This window comes from Achroia grisella, unplaced genomic scaffold (genome assembly GCF_030625045.1).
Source record: "Achroia grisella isolate CSIRO2021 unplaced genomic scaffold, CSIRO_AGI_Agris_v1 utg1186, whole genome shotgun sequence".
Lineage (NCBI taxonomy): Eukaryota > Metazoa > Arthropoda > Insecta > Lepidoptera > Pyralidae > Achroia > Achroia grisella.
The window spans coordinates 1146339-1162292 of NW_026712592.1; the positions used below are offsets into that span (position 1 = coordinate 1146339).

Below are 15954 nucleotides of genomic sequence, written 5' to 3' on the forward strand. Positions count from 1 at the left end.
TCTCCATTACTACTTAAGTAACCTTTATTTTAGCTGCCAAGTAGTTTGATTTGTAAGCTGTGTTTCGGTTACAGGGTGAGAAAAAGCAATTAAATTACCTACAGGATAAGTAACATGACATTTTTGTGCTTTAGCAGTGACAAGCGTCTCACATAATTTGTATGTGATAACGTGATATTCGTAGTGATGGTCTTGTATGTATATGGTCGACAGTTACCACTTAATTATTAGGTCAATATGTTTGTGATTTTTTTTCTTGTAATTAAAATCGTTAAAAAGAGATTTACATAGAGATAGAAAGTACGGAAGTGTAATTTTTTTTCTTCTATACAAAACTGAAAATAATAACTACGAACAATATGCCTTAGTACACAAAACTCGCTAATAAAGAAATAAAAAAGGGTACATTTTATTACGGTTTATCCCACTTACATAGTTGTAGAGGACCCTAATGGGCCTTTGTAATTTTCATTAGCTTAAATTACCATAATTATGGTAATAAGATAATTGTGTAATTAATTCTTTCCCAGTCTACCGAAAATAGTGAAGTGAAATTATTAAGAAAAAACTGGCTATGATCCTGTCGTATTAAGGGTGGTCCACAGCTGTTTTCTGTCTTCATCATTCTTAATTCTGTAAGTTTCTTTTTTATATCTATTGCTACAGAAAATCTAAACACATGAATAAACTAAACTATTTTAAAAAGATTTATCAAAATAGAGTTGTCGAATGCAGTCGTGTAACATAAATATAAATAAAACGAATTTCCTCCTTTTTGATGTCCATTTATAACAGAATAACATTAATTGACTTTAAAAGTAAATAATAATACATAGAATCAGTTTGTACTTAAAGACTTATTGTTGTTGTTGTCTCAATAATATGCCATCGAATTTAGCAGATATTAAAAACAATGTGTAAATTTAAAATTCTTACTAATTCTTCCTAGTTAATAAAATACGGATACAAACCAAATTCAAGAGACTACGGTAGGTTCCTCCAACTTATGTGGGATTGTATATTTAACCATGATGTGAATATTTCAAATTGTTCTTATTATCCCAGATGGAGTCACTAACTACTAGTAATTAGCTATATGGGTAAATATGTGCAATTTATGTATTTTGAAAATGCAAGATATTATTTCCATGTCTATCTGTGATTTTAAAATATACTTAATTTGATATTACAAACAGTAACACAAGGAATCCTGTGCCCTATTCAAATAAATATAATATACGCATATTTAAATGGGGACCGTTATCTATACTTGGCTTTAAATATTCAGGACGTGACGACATAATATTATCATAAATGTACAATTCGGATCTAAAACTACACCTACGCATATGAGTGAGTATAACCTAATTATGTCTGTATGTGTCCGTGTCGGACCCATGTTAACGTAGTGATTACAAAGCGTGCGTGTTTTTCGCTTATATACGTTGTATGTTACATACATTACACATAGAGATGCTTGAACATATTATAGAGTTGACAGTTGAATTGATAGAACACTTGTTTGTGGTCCGGAATTTAGATTTCAATTACAGGGAGATTGAACCCAAACGTAATCTTTCAATTATGCAACTTGAAGTATAAATCAATCAAAAAGAATATTGTGCCCTGAAGTCTCGTTATCTGACAATATATGTATTTAAAAGTATTCTTGGTTGTAAAAAAAAACTACTGAAAACTTTGGTTCTGTATATCATTGACTATTATTTAAACTTTTATTCAGACACTCATGAGTTTATTGAATGCTGCGGCGTTCCGCAATGTTTCATGTGCGATTCTGTTTACGGGCATGAATAGCTGGGTTCACGCAGGAGTATAGTATGCGTCAAGAAGCTTGCTTGGTAAGTTATGGTTCAATTAAAGAGTGAATATATGTCAGGAAGATAGTCTACGGAGGTATAGTATAATAATAATAACACATAATAATTCACAAGGCATCATTTACTCCTACGCTAAGAGGAGCTTTTGTTATAGGTAAGGAAACACTTAATTAGTTCTTTTTTTGTAAATACATACATAAATAATCATACTCATGATAACAAATGTTACATAAAAAAGTATTCGCATATAAATTAGGAAATGAAATATAATTACAAACATAGACAGCACAAATATTTCTATAAAAGTCACACTTAATTTTATTCTACATGAATTCATGTCTGTACTGGACATGAATTTTTTATTACATAAAAAGTGTATTGAACTGAACTGCATATTTTGAGAATTAGATTAATTTTTCACCAAATTCTTTTTCGGACCAGTGCCATCAGGTCTGTTGGAAATTAAATAAGTACATACCCAGAGAGTTGGGCTATTTGCCAAAACCGATCGCTAGCGTCCCGACTTTATTTGCAGTCGGCTTACTGAGCGACAATCCCGTTGCACCATCCTCGGTCTAATACATTAAAGCATTCTACTCAAATAGAATCAAGCGTTATATAAAATACATATATAAACTATACCTATACCTATTTAGGAAGCTTGCCTAAACCTGACACTCAACCGATTACATTAATCCTAACGGACAAGTTTTAGACGACTGACACATTTTTAACACAATTATAAATATATTAAATATGTAGCCTAGTCTAGTAATAATATGTAGTAAGATCAGTTTTCATGTTCATCTTTCCTAAATTCAAAATACACATAATATAATCCACCTAAGAAGCGCGAATGATGCCAAAACTAGTCGAACATTGGCTACAAAAAATTTAGTACGTAGCCGAAAAAGTCAGGTTACGTTTATAGTAAAAACTTTTACCAACTTTTTTTAGTCGTGTTCTATTCGTGTTGGAATAAAGCGCCTTCTTACGACACGATTTCATCGATTCGATTACGAGTTGAGACCGTAAGTTATCTGTTATTACTATAATGTTACTGGGATATCAATAGTTCTGAAGTGATAGCATAGACAATACATAGTGTGATATTATTGCTCGTGATTGTATGTACTTACCAATCTGTTTTTTATACCACTAGATAATAGCAACAATTAGAGTGTCATGGCCTAGTAGTTCTACAGTCTCGATTTAGGCTTAAAAGTTGTGGATCAAATCTATCTAAAAGAAAAACAAATCCTTTTTTATGTACAAATAACTAATCAAAAAACCCTTTAATTTGACATTCTCTGTACTATCCTATCCAATTGACTAATAAAAAAACAAATACAGGAATATTTTATGAATACCCCTAATTAAGAATTTAATATATTTAGTATACGTAATACACAAACAACTCTTATTTAATTTACTTCTATAACTCATATCGTCTCATGTATACACGGTAATTACGGAGATCTTTGATTTCTCCATTACACAGTATACAATTTATCCGATCATGATAGACAAAACCTACTACTTACTAATATACGTTAAAACTCATGTATTAACAGACATGATCTTTTTACTGTAATTGTAATAGTATTTATTCTAATGTTAAAATTACTATTATTAAAAAAGAAATTACATTTATAATATGAAAGTATACCTACTGAGTTTTCTTTAAATTTTAAACGGCCACTTCCTAAAACTTTCCAACTATACCTACTCGTAACTTAGCACTTCGACTAACTTAACAAACTGATCTTAGAAGTTTAAGCAACCTAAAATTAGGTTAAGCAGAGTAAGTAGCTTTAAAAGTACCGTTTGAAGTAATGATTACACGGAATTCAAGAATAAAATTAAATAAAACTGTTTAATTGGAAGCTGGATAGCAACGAAACTAAATGATGTAACACCATTAAATGGGCTATGGTATCAGCCTATGTTTTAAATGTGAAATAATCTCGTACTCCTCGTACTTATACATATATACTCCGCTATACGGTACGAGATGTTCGTACCACTTGATGTTTGTGGCATACTTGATGATTAAATTCCAAATATGCGAACTTTTCAAGATTATACTTGTGCTATTTCGTACAATCATGCCGACTATATACGAAAGGACTAGGTATATTCATATTATTTTTTTAAGAAAAAAAACTTAACTTAATTCTAATGTCGATAAAGAATCACCGACCGATTTTATAGCAACCACAGAAGCGTACGTATAAGTAAATAAAATTGAATAATTTACGAGTAGGTTTTACCGCGGAATGTCACAGGCGGTGATGTGAGATATCAAATTATAAGAGGTTCGTGCACATGCGCAAAATGAGTTACTAGCGGCGGGGTCCAGTTCGCTCGACGCCCGTGGTCTTCGCGAACGAGCTTGCGCCATGCGCCGATTCAAATTTCGAAACTCGAAAACACGTTCCGAACGCGACATACATTGAAACTTAGTCTAAATAGATTACTGTGTCAATAAAAAAAAACTTTAAAATATTAGCGATAAAATAAATAAATAATCGTGTTAATTCTGTGTGCGTGAGGAGAAGTTGTAAATTACCTAGCATTTAGTATTTTGTTAAAATCTATCGCTTCGTTTAATTGTTATTAAGTGGTGAATTTAACGGCGTTTTAGTGCTACGAATTATTCTCTTTCTTTTGGATTAAATAGATTAATTAAGCTATTTTATTGGTAAGATTAAAATAAACTAATTAAACAATAATTATTTATATACCTACATAAAAACATTTCTACTGAAAAATAATTTGCAATTGAATTACGGCTCTTCGAAATTCTAAGTTCAATTCCTGAGTATATGTAACAGTTATATGGTTATTATGTGATTAATTAGATTCTTTATTTGCTTTATTATAATTTATAAGAATGAAGAAGAAAAAACATTACTACTTAAAATGATATATCATTTCAATAGGCAAGTCGGTACTAATTCCGATTAATATATTTTTTAGTTTAGGCATACGTATATCCTTCTTGTATTAATTTCTTCCTCTATTTGCACTACAAATATGACAGGTTCTTTCCTTTCCTATCGTCTTATTTTCTACTAAGATGGCATATAATGCCATAATACATTATTTGGTGTATAAAAAATCGGGTAATATATCCTGATATTCTTCGACAATCATGAAATTGAAGAACTTTCCTTAAGGAAATCGTAATATAACAACGATCCAGAATCCTGAGAAATATGGATATGCTATCGACTTACGGATTACAATGTCAATAAATATATTTGGTGGTCCTTCTCAGTGGTTGATTTTGTGTATAATAAATGTACATTTGTAACAAATATTTATGCGGTAACAACACGAACTCTTGTAAGAACATAGAATTTGATTTTCAGTCAGTTTTGGTAATATTATCGCATAACAGATACACAAAAAATAAACCGTCTGATTGATTACTGCTGGCACTGCCAACTACTAAATGACGAAGCAAGTTGGCTGTTGGTTTAAAAATTGTTTTAATTTTCTATTCATGTTCCTCTGAGATTTACAGGGGAACTATTTTTACTTACCAATAAACATAGCTACAATGTGATTTATATTATTTTTAAATTATCTTAAAGGTTTCTTTCTCAGTCGTTTCTCTGCTACCAAACAGTGGCTTTGCGTACAATGGTATAACGTCTTATTGTTCACAAATGCTATGCAGTGATATATTGACAATAGCAATGTATTTTCACATCACATATATAGTAATACAAGTACAGATAATTGGATGATTAATGAAATTGTCCTCAGCTGAATTAGATTGTTAGAACCTATTCGGTCATGACATTTTTTTCTCATACGTTATGTTACGTAATTCATAATATGGTAATTTTCCTAAACATATAAAAAAGTGGTAACGAGATCGTTAATATTCTAATGGAAATATGTCAGAATATGAGTAAAAATACTCAGAGTATTCGGCTTAGTAAAAAACAAACCATTAACGGTTGTATAAGAACATATATAAAAATATAATCTCTGCTATTTTTAAAATCCTGACCTTAGATGAAGAAAGTTGATTTTAATATTACTTAAAACATAATATCTTTGAATATCAACTGCATAATTAGTATACTTTGAAACACTGTTTAATGGACGAACCAATTTAGTCTCTGATCTAATAGTCTCCTCAGGGATATTAATCGATCAATAACATCATGGAATAATAATTGGTGATATCAATAGTGAGCAGCATTAATATCTATTGTATATTAATAGGTATAGTAAAGATTACGCTTTATTACAAAAAGATATCTACTATTACCGCGCTGAATTAAAAAAATCTCATTTTGTATTCCTAATTGATATAAAAGTGCATTTTATATTGTATTCTTAGTAAACTTTACGGTTTAATTAATGCCTCACCCGATGAAAAAAAAATTGTACAACGCTGAATGTGATGTATAGTTTTTATCTTCAAAATTTCTTTAAAATTCGTATATTACGGCATATACTATAGTAAACATATAAATAGATGAGACAGATTTAAACTTTTCTATACTTTGCACAAAATTATACGTATGTGGAATACATACAAAATTTATACAATGTTCTCTTCTGTTAAGTGTAAAAAAGTGGTTAAGCCCGCCTAAAGAGGTTAATATAAAATAAGGTTTTTATTTGAATGATTTTGTCAAACTAATGTACTCCATAATAATGTTTATGCCCAGTTCAAATTTATGGTAGAGAGTTCTCGCCTGATTTTGTATTCGTCTACGGAACGGGCTGTTTGTAAGTTTCCAACCTACGCCTAATTTAATTGAAGCATGATGACTTTAAGTAAAGAAGTCTACTAACTAATATGAAAAGTTTTCTATAGAATTATTACATTTTACGAAATGTAGTAATATTTCTTCTATCGAATACTGGAAATGTTCATCAAACCTAATTAATGAAAAGTAGTTATCTTTACAATTTTAAATATAGCCTATTTAAAATTTTAAAGATAATTAAAAATTTAATACAAAGTGTCTGAAGTCTTATTAGATTTACCTAATAAACATAAACTACATTATTGCGGACTAAAAAAAGTATAAAAATTGTAAATACTTAATAGTGTTATAACTATTATGAAGTGAAGCATGCTTTATTTCTACGTATAAAACGATTTATTTTTAAACAAACAGAAGCTTAATTTAGAATAAAAAAAATATATATTATTGTAATTTTACAACAAATAGTTTTTGTCATTTTAATTTTCCCAAATACTTTTTTAAGATCAAAATTTATGGCAAAGGAAAATATTACTGCATGTGTAAAAAATGCATTGTGCAATAGTACTTTTTCACAAAAAAAAAATAATTTCTTTAATTCTGTAAAGGTGTTATATATATATATGTATATACAAGTATAAAACAGACATTACAATACTATAAAGGTTCTTAGTGGCAATGATAGCGATAATAACGTTTTTTTTTATTTACGAGGTTATTGCACTAGCATTTACAATGTGTTAAAATGTAGTTTTATCACATAATACTTATTATTACTGCCCAGGATTTCATCCATAGCGAGTAGAACTGAGTATTAGTCTGCTCATAATAATTGTTATTATAACACAATCAATTGGGTTGTATCTATTGTATATCAATTTCATTACAGGCGGCCAGTATGGTCGATGTTATTTGCCTGTTTAACTCATTTTAAAACAACAGCCTGTAGTAATTTCACGACATCTTTTCGTCTCTAGAACTACTTATTGTTCTTACGTAAATGTATAAGAACAAAAACTTGAAATAAAGTCTTATACCTGGTCAACGTGTTAATAACAAACTAATATCTCTTGTTGTGATAGACCTAGCAGTGGAATATTCATTATCATCATTTTAGCATGTGTCTATCCACTGTTGGATATAGGCCTTTCCCAATGACTTCTATCCTGTGCGATCATTCGCCTTCCGTCGACCCATACGCATCTCTACTCCATGACTTTTCTTCCCCATCTACCATTGCTAACTCGGCTGACATGCCCGGCCCACTGCCAGGTGCGATGTTAATGAGATGTTATGGTATTTTAATTATTATGTCAAATACAGTGAACATTTATAAATTACTTATGTTTTAGTGATATTTATATCTGTTACTTATACCATACTATGAAGGCGGAAGATAATAAAGTGTTCAATCAGGTCTATGGTGGTTCGGCTTACATCATAAAAAACTATCTAGCTAGCTTTGGCTGGCGCAGCACTCTAAGTTCTTATACGATAAGTTATACCCAGTGATGCCTGATAATTTATTGATGAGATATTCTAACACATTTACTTTCTATTCATAGGTTAGCCGTACATTATATGAATTAATATTAAACACAAAGAGAAGGTGCAATAATTTACCGAATTTTATCATATTGTGAGCCCAAGTATTTCCCATATTTGGAATTATGAAATTTAAATTAATGGGTAGTAACATATTCTATGAACATAGACATTACTATAGCACAGATAAGATATTACTACATAATCATAGTTTTTAATTTAATTTTCTTTGATTGGATGTTGTACCACTGTATCATTGTAATTTCTTATATTAAAAAGGATACATATGACTATAAAACATTTCCAAAAATTACTCAATTAAGCATCAAACATTAAAAACGCGTGTATTTAAAATTTATTGTAAATAATGACATCAAAGTAAACGACCTGTGTCGCCCATTTTCTAAGTTACTGCACCGGAAGGGACCGTCTTTTTTATTTATAATCGAACGAAACTGGGCGGCAATGAAGGGAACCGTGAAAGTAAGATAAAAAGTGTTATTAAAAAATAATGTAACATTCAAAAGTTCTATATTTATTGCTAATAGAAAATAATGATAAAAATAATATTGTACTTAAATTTTTATTTTCATACTACGTAGGTGGCTCACAAGCACATGGCCCATCATAGTAAAATGGTACCGCATCCTATGGACACCTGTAACATCAGTCACTAACGTCAGTATAAAGTTCGTAGTATTTTTTGAGCATTTATTTCATATATGCTCAAAAATTACCACGAACTACGAATACTATTAAAAACGAATATTTTATTACAGAATGTGTACATATTTTATGCAGTAGCTGGATATCACATTATTTACATAATCATGAAACATTGTTAATTATAACGACACAGTCGACATTGCTGGAATAGGAATTCCTTCATGGTAATTTTCTGAATATAACTTTTAGGAAAATAGATGTTTAGCAATGTAAACTAGGAATATATTAGTTTTATTAAGTACATTAATATCAAATCACTAACTAACACCACGGAGTTGAAAATGCATATATGCATTAAATTGATTTCTACACATAGGTATTAATTAAATAACAAATATAACACATAGTCAAGCCAAGTCTTGTTAAAAAACATGAAATTGTGCAATTGAAAAACCATACATAATAAATGCATACGCGTAGTTTGCAAATGGATTTTTATCAATAAATCTGCGAAACCTTTTTAAAAACGGTTATACGATTCTGTTGGAGCGAAATGTTTTCCCGGTGCCTACGACGCTTAACGCGGCTTAGCTTAGATTTCGAGCACAATCCTCCCTGATTGCACAAACGGTTTTTCCGAAGCGTAAAAATTTTACTGCCGCCCCGACGATAGGCAACCGACGACTATTTCACATAAATCTATCAATTGTGAGGGAAATCGCAGACGAAGGGTTCTGTATTTCATTGTTTAGGAAAAATATAGATAACGTGAATATTATTCCTATTGCAGCCACTGCTTATAAAACTATATGTTTGTAAACACACTAGTGATAAGAAATGATTGCGCTCTGTTTTCTCTGAAGACAAGAAACTTGGCACAAACATAGTCTTTGTGAGAAAAATATTAAGTATCTTAAGGTTTTTTATATTACAATCATTGTTTTTAAGGCTTTATAAAATATTATAAAGCCTTATTATGTAATTTCTTTATATAACTGAAAGATGGTTTATATATCATTTATAAACCATCTTTCAGTTACAGTAAACAAATAATATTTAGTAGGAATAATACTCACATAGATAATTTCACTTTCACACAGCATAATTTATCATTATTAAAAATAATGTTTTAACTAAATATCTCATGTGTTAGAGAGAAATCTATATAATTTTCATAAGATGTTTATAAATTAGTTTAAATTAAATAATTTATATTGGTAGGCCATATATGGTTCAACGTAAGTACATTCTATAATACAATGCCTAGTCTATAATTACCTAGAAAGTAAAGTACTTAATCTATGACATTAAGAGATAACAATATCCATATAATTTCCCACTAAAGTAAACAGAAAGTACTCTGACTAGGGTTCTGCTAGTATATACCGTAAGCGCAGACGGGTGCTCCAATCTATCATCGCCCATAAAATAACTAATATGATAAGGAAATAGTAAAATTTCAAGAAGCTCTTGAAATTTTACTGTACCAGTACAAACAGACCTATGAGTTATGTTTGTACTTATACAGTAATATATAATATAATGTGGGTATTTTAATACGAAACCCTAAAACCTCTAGCCTAACTCTACTAGATTTTCTCGATTTTAGTAGTCCGCTTTTTATAGTGCTAACTCAGATGAGATGTAACGAAGCCACATTGGTTAAGCTACATCTTTTAGAACCGAGTTCTGGGAAAGACATTTTTATTACCATTTTATAATTTAATTTATATTTCTGTATACTTCATTTATTTATATGTATTTATATAATATTAGTGTACAACTACGATTTCTAAAAATATTTTAATTAAAAGCTTATTTACTTTGTGAAAATAGGCAAATCGTTGTTAAAACTATTCAGTAGCTAAGCTATCATCCATTATTTTTTTATTTATTATGAAATTTATCTCTGCATTTAATAAAAAAGGTAGTTAGTCTAATATATATTGTCGTTCGGTTTCGGATTCGTACATATAACAAAAGCATATTATCTCCGTGGACCACAAATATCTTGATTCCTGTAAATCTTTCCTCAGAATATATACATTCTTCAGAAGTTCTATACAAAGAGAACTTTTCCAATATTTTGCGTATCCCTACCAATATAGGTAAAGTTTTATGATATACAGGATTTATAATTTGACCTCGGTCGAGTTCAAAATACAGATTTCCTCTGTGTCGATGATTGCACAAACGTGGGGCTAACTCGGCGTCGCTGATCAAAGGGATTGCAAGCCTCAGCGAATACCTACTCTGACGCCTTTTGAACCTTCAGTGTCACTGTTCATCTACTTTAGTCTCCATCTTGGATATACACGGCTGAATCCTGACTAATATTAGAGTCAAAAATATTATATTAGTTAATCATAGACAACCAATTGTTGTTTGGCATAAACTTAATTCCTCGTACATTTTCGGTCCTTCTAATGGTATGTGCAGAATGTCGCCGCCCCCGTACTCGTAAATAAAAAGACATGACATTGTTATGTGACGACCGTTCTACATCTTATGCATTGGCATTTCGGAAGATCAAGATGTTATCCATTCACATCCTACCATTCCGCTTGGCATCTCAAATAGGTGTGACTGACGTACCTATGAAGAGGTCTGTTTATAATGTTTACTTCGGAGAAATCGTTAAATATTTCATTAAAATATTTTTACAAGATTGTTTTTCTCTAATTTATTATTCGATGAACAAAACGATCTAATGTTTGTAAAAAGTTTTAATTTTACTGGTATTTCTAAGCTTTGTTACTTTTGTTATTCACATAACGCCATATGGAAGGTGTTATAGGTATGTACAGTTAGTGCATTATATATTATTATTTGTAAACATAATTTAGTTTCAAACAGGCTGTCTTATATACGGATGCTCTAAATCTCTCCTTTGTAAGATTAGGTATTTAGCCTTTGTTTTGGTTATGCTATTAGGTATATTAGAATTCGTTACTTAAATTGCAAATTAATGTACAGTCTAGCTTAGAGTATGTCTACATACTTGTATATGCAACTTACTGTATTTATTATCACAGTCTGTAATCACATTATTAAGCATAACTCAAAATCCACTTGGAACTTATGATTATATTTATATGGGACCACAGTAGAAGTAGTAGTTTCCAAACAAACATCATAATCATTAAAAAAAATAGATCCATTGGAAATCTATTCATAAAATCGATTGAAAATATTTGTATTCAAATATAATATCTATTTTTTTTAAATAATTAATTTGACACTTCGTATATTCGTAACGTAACAATGCAGCATATGGTTTGGCCTATAATATAAAATTTATGGGTTTCAAAGTCTGTATCGATTGTTATATAAATTTAATATTGTTTATTTTAGCAGTGAGAACATAACAGTCTAGGCTGATGGTGATATTATATATATGGGCTTGGTAAGATTATATATATGACGCTAGTTATTATATACTTATTTCTATTTCTATTTCTATAACTACTATTTTAGTTAGTTGTCCCGCCTATTTCAGTCAGCCTTAAGGTAGTATCTTTGTAAGCTGTATTCTGGTTGGAGGGTGAGATATATATGACTGTAATTAGGTACAGGACATGCAGACATCTTTCGACGGCTATATAAAGAATACATTAAAATTTAAATACCTGTATAAATTTCTGAAATTGACTGTATAAGGAATTGAACTCATTTCGAAGGTCTCGATTTATCGTTTCTTACTTTGGAAGATATTCAGTTACAAATACAACCTTGGACCCGTCCAATAATGCTTATTCATTTTCGTTCTGAAGCTAATGTTTCTTGCCATTAACGAAATACAACACTTGAAAAATATATTATTACTCTGTCACAAACAATCATTAGAAAAGTGCTACTTTGTTCTTTTGTTTTTATCAGTTTTAGTAAAGTTAGCGCGTTCAGCCCACACATAATTTGTATACTTCAACTCTTATTACAAAATATAACCTTCTTAATATTCTTCGGTATTTTTCTCAAATTTATTTAAGAATCATTAGAGATAATCATATTTTACCTATACATATTGTATTTTATAAAACTAATGTCACATATAAAATTATATGTTACAAATGCATGTCAATTTACAAAACTCAATTAGGTATACAAAATTAGAATTGAGTTACAAAAAGCAATAAACAATTGAATATCGTAAAATTTATAAAAGATACCTGTTAATCTACATGCAAAACACAACCGTGAAATTGGGCCAGATTACAAGGAACTGTAGAAAAAAACTAATCTAATGATAAATACTTTCTATTGAATATTTGATATTGATAATGAAACGAATATTTTAAGTATATAAGTAAGAGAGAAAACAATTCATTAATAAAGAATATTTCATAAACATTTGTAGAACAGGTACCTAAGTGAACTTGAAATGGTATAACCAATTTTAACTGCAAAGAAATTTAGTACTTAAACACATAATACAAAATAACATAGTGTAATAACGTGTAAAATAATGTGTTGAACAATCTTTGAACTGATTTGTGTGTAAAGTGATATAAAATTTAATTTACACTAATGATGTGAAAAAACAGTCGTGATGTGGATTGCTGCTCTAGTGTATTTTTCCGCTCACTTGGGTAAGTTCCTTTAATATTTTATTAAAAACCTACACAGTATTATTACATATTTAAAGCTTATTATGTGGCTACATAATTATGGTTATTGATATGTTACTACGCCCTGTATTGATTTTTTAGTACCAGTGTCATAATTTTTTTTTTATTTTGGACATCTGAATTAATCTTTTGCATATTTTTTAATAGAAAGTGCGTTAAATAGGTTTTATAATCTTAAAGAAATATTCAATAGATGTCCCCTTTTTATTCCTTCAGTATAGGATATAATAATTTTATATTATTGTGCATTTAGTTACAAGATAATAAAATTATATTCCATAATATACTCGTAGACATGAGTAGGTGTATAAATATATCTTATATTCTCATTCTGCGAATGTAGAAAATAATTCTGAATTGCCCCTTTTCATAGCCTGACCTACACCTTTCTCATCCAGACATAACTTATGGGCGCTTTTATAACATCCAACCATTTTTCTGCAGACCGACCTCCGTTTCTTTTGGAAATATGCTATTATTTAAAGACATCGTAAATTTAGCACCGATATCAAATGTCAAGAGCAACTATAGAAGATAAACTTTTAAATGTGAAGATGTTATAACGCGACATTGACAAAATTATTATATTTATTTTTTTAAACCTTTTTATTCATTATAACTCTTGAATCATTATAATATGGTAATATTACTATTAATATTACTGAGAAAATAGTCCCAAAAGAATGATTAATATCCTAGTGACAGATATTGTAACATTATTTTTTAATTACAGTAAATAAATTGTATAACAATTTATTTACTGTAATTAAAAAATCGTAACTGCGATAAGAATAAGCAATTTACGTTCAAATAATTTTGTAGTTCAATTATTGTTCTACGTACAATTACGTTGGAAGATAGAAATGCTCACTGCACTGTTTCTTCGTACAGTACCTAACACAACGCAATTATAGAGTTAACACTCTTATGCAAAAACAAAGCGCAACTATGTTGTACTGGGAAAGTGTTTGCTAGTGGCGGTACTTAAGTGCAAAGTTCATTAAATAGCGCAATGTATTATACATTTTGCATATATTTTGTATCTTATATATATTTTGTTCATAATTTACTAGTATAAAATGAAGTATAAATGTTCATTTTACTCAAAACTAAATTTCAACATTTTAGATTGTATCTTTTAATGTAGAATTATTTAGAGGAAACGATTATGAGTGTGAATAAATGTGTATGGGATCTAGTTGGCATATTGCTAGCTATATTAGTCTATCAAATTATCGTTGCTACTAGACTAGAAATCAGAAAAAGAAGAATGACTGGACATCATTCACTTCGTTTCTATTATTCTATCATTCTCTATATTTCAACAATTTTACAGTAATTAGGTATAAATAAATAGATATTGTAGAACATAATAATAACAAAACAGTGCTTTATATATGTATTACATCCATTTATTTTTATTGTTGGTGGATATTTTTAACGTAAAATGTATCGAGTATCTATCGTTTCATTCAATTTACTCAACCGATTAAAAAAGCAACCATTCTCTGGCATTTAGTCGGTTGATCTGTCCACCCGAAAATATTCGCACCAATGAACACTTTTCACTTTCTTTATGGGGAGAATTCCACAATTACATCCCTATGAGCTTTTTCAAATAAATACATCACTGTAAACCTTTTTTTTTTCAACCAACCAGTATCGTATTTTTTCTTACTTATTTATTAATTACCTTATTATTATTTATAAAACAGTATTGAACCATATTACATGTACCTTATGGATTAACTAATAGAAAATAAATATATTGTCTTTGTGGTAACCACACTCACTATGGCAACCTGCCACGGTAGTAGCGACGGTAGCAAAATTTCGGCGGTATTGAACAAAGAAAGATTTTCTAAATTATAATCAATAGAAGATGGCATGAATGATCAATAGACAGATTTTAAAGAACAAAGTGTTTGTAAAATGTCAAGTAACGAAGCATTTTAATCAATAATACGCGATAATTTATTCGTAAGATATAGGTACATTATTTTCAATTTCCGTCATCTTTAGAGATAATATTTCAATATTTTGCTTTTGCTTTGCTTAAACATATTGCTTTTTAGAAATAATAATATGTATTTTTTTTATAAATATTATGAATGACGAAACAAGAATTTGTACACTGTCAATTAATCATCATCATCATCATCATCGCAGCCTGGAAGACGTGCTGGACATTCTCCCCAAAGATCTCCACGACGATCGGTCCTGCGCTGCTCGCATAATGCCTTCCCGCGATCTTGACCAGAACCTTGCTGGAGGCCTTCCCACGCTGCGTCTTCCGGTCCGTGGTTCGAGGACTTTCTGCCCCAACGGCCAAAAATTTTGCAATTCTTCTGCGGATCTCCTCATTTCTATTCAGAGGTTCTTTTAGCTAGCATAGCCCTCTCCAAACTCTGAGCTTGTTGATGGGGCCCATAGTTAGCGACCACGTCTCTGTTCCGTAAGTCATCACTGGCAACACACATTGGTCGTAAACCTTCGTCTTGAGACACTGCGGAAATTTGGACGAAAAGATATATCGGA

The 15954-nt window shown here is 30.0% G+C and overlaps 1 protein-coding gene across 2 annotated transcripts in view; it reads left to right on the top strand.

The window, feature by feature from the left end:
* The first annotated feature begins 4218 nt into the window (after nucleotides 1–4218).
* The window catches only part of LOC131853837 (hemicentin-2-like), a 59105-nt gene continuing 47369 nt past the window's right edge, over nucleotides 4219–15954 (top strand). The window contains exons 1-2 of one of the 2 annotated variants that reach the window (XM_059204896.1): nucleotides 4219–4542; nucleotides 13146–13377. In XM_059204896.1, the coding sequence (XP_059060879.1) occupies nucleotides 13338–13377 (40 nt within the window). In that variant the 5' untranslated portion in view covers nucleotides 4219–4542; nucleotides 13146–13337. The remainder of the gene's footprint in view (nucleotides 4543–13145; nucleotides 13378–15954) is intronic. The other variant, XM_059204903.1, reaches the window with a different exon arrangement.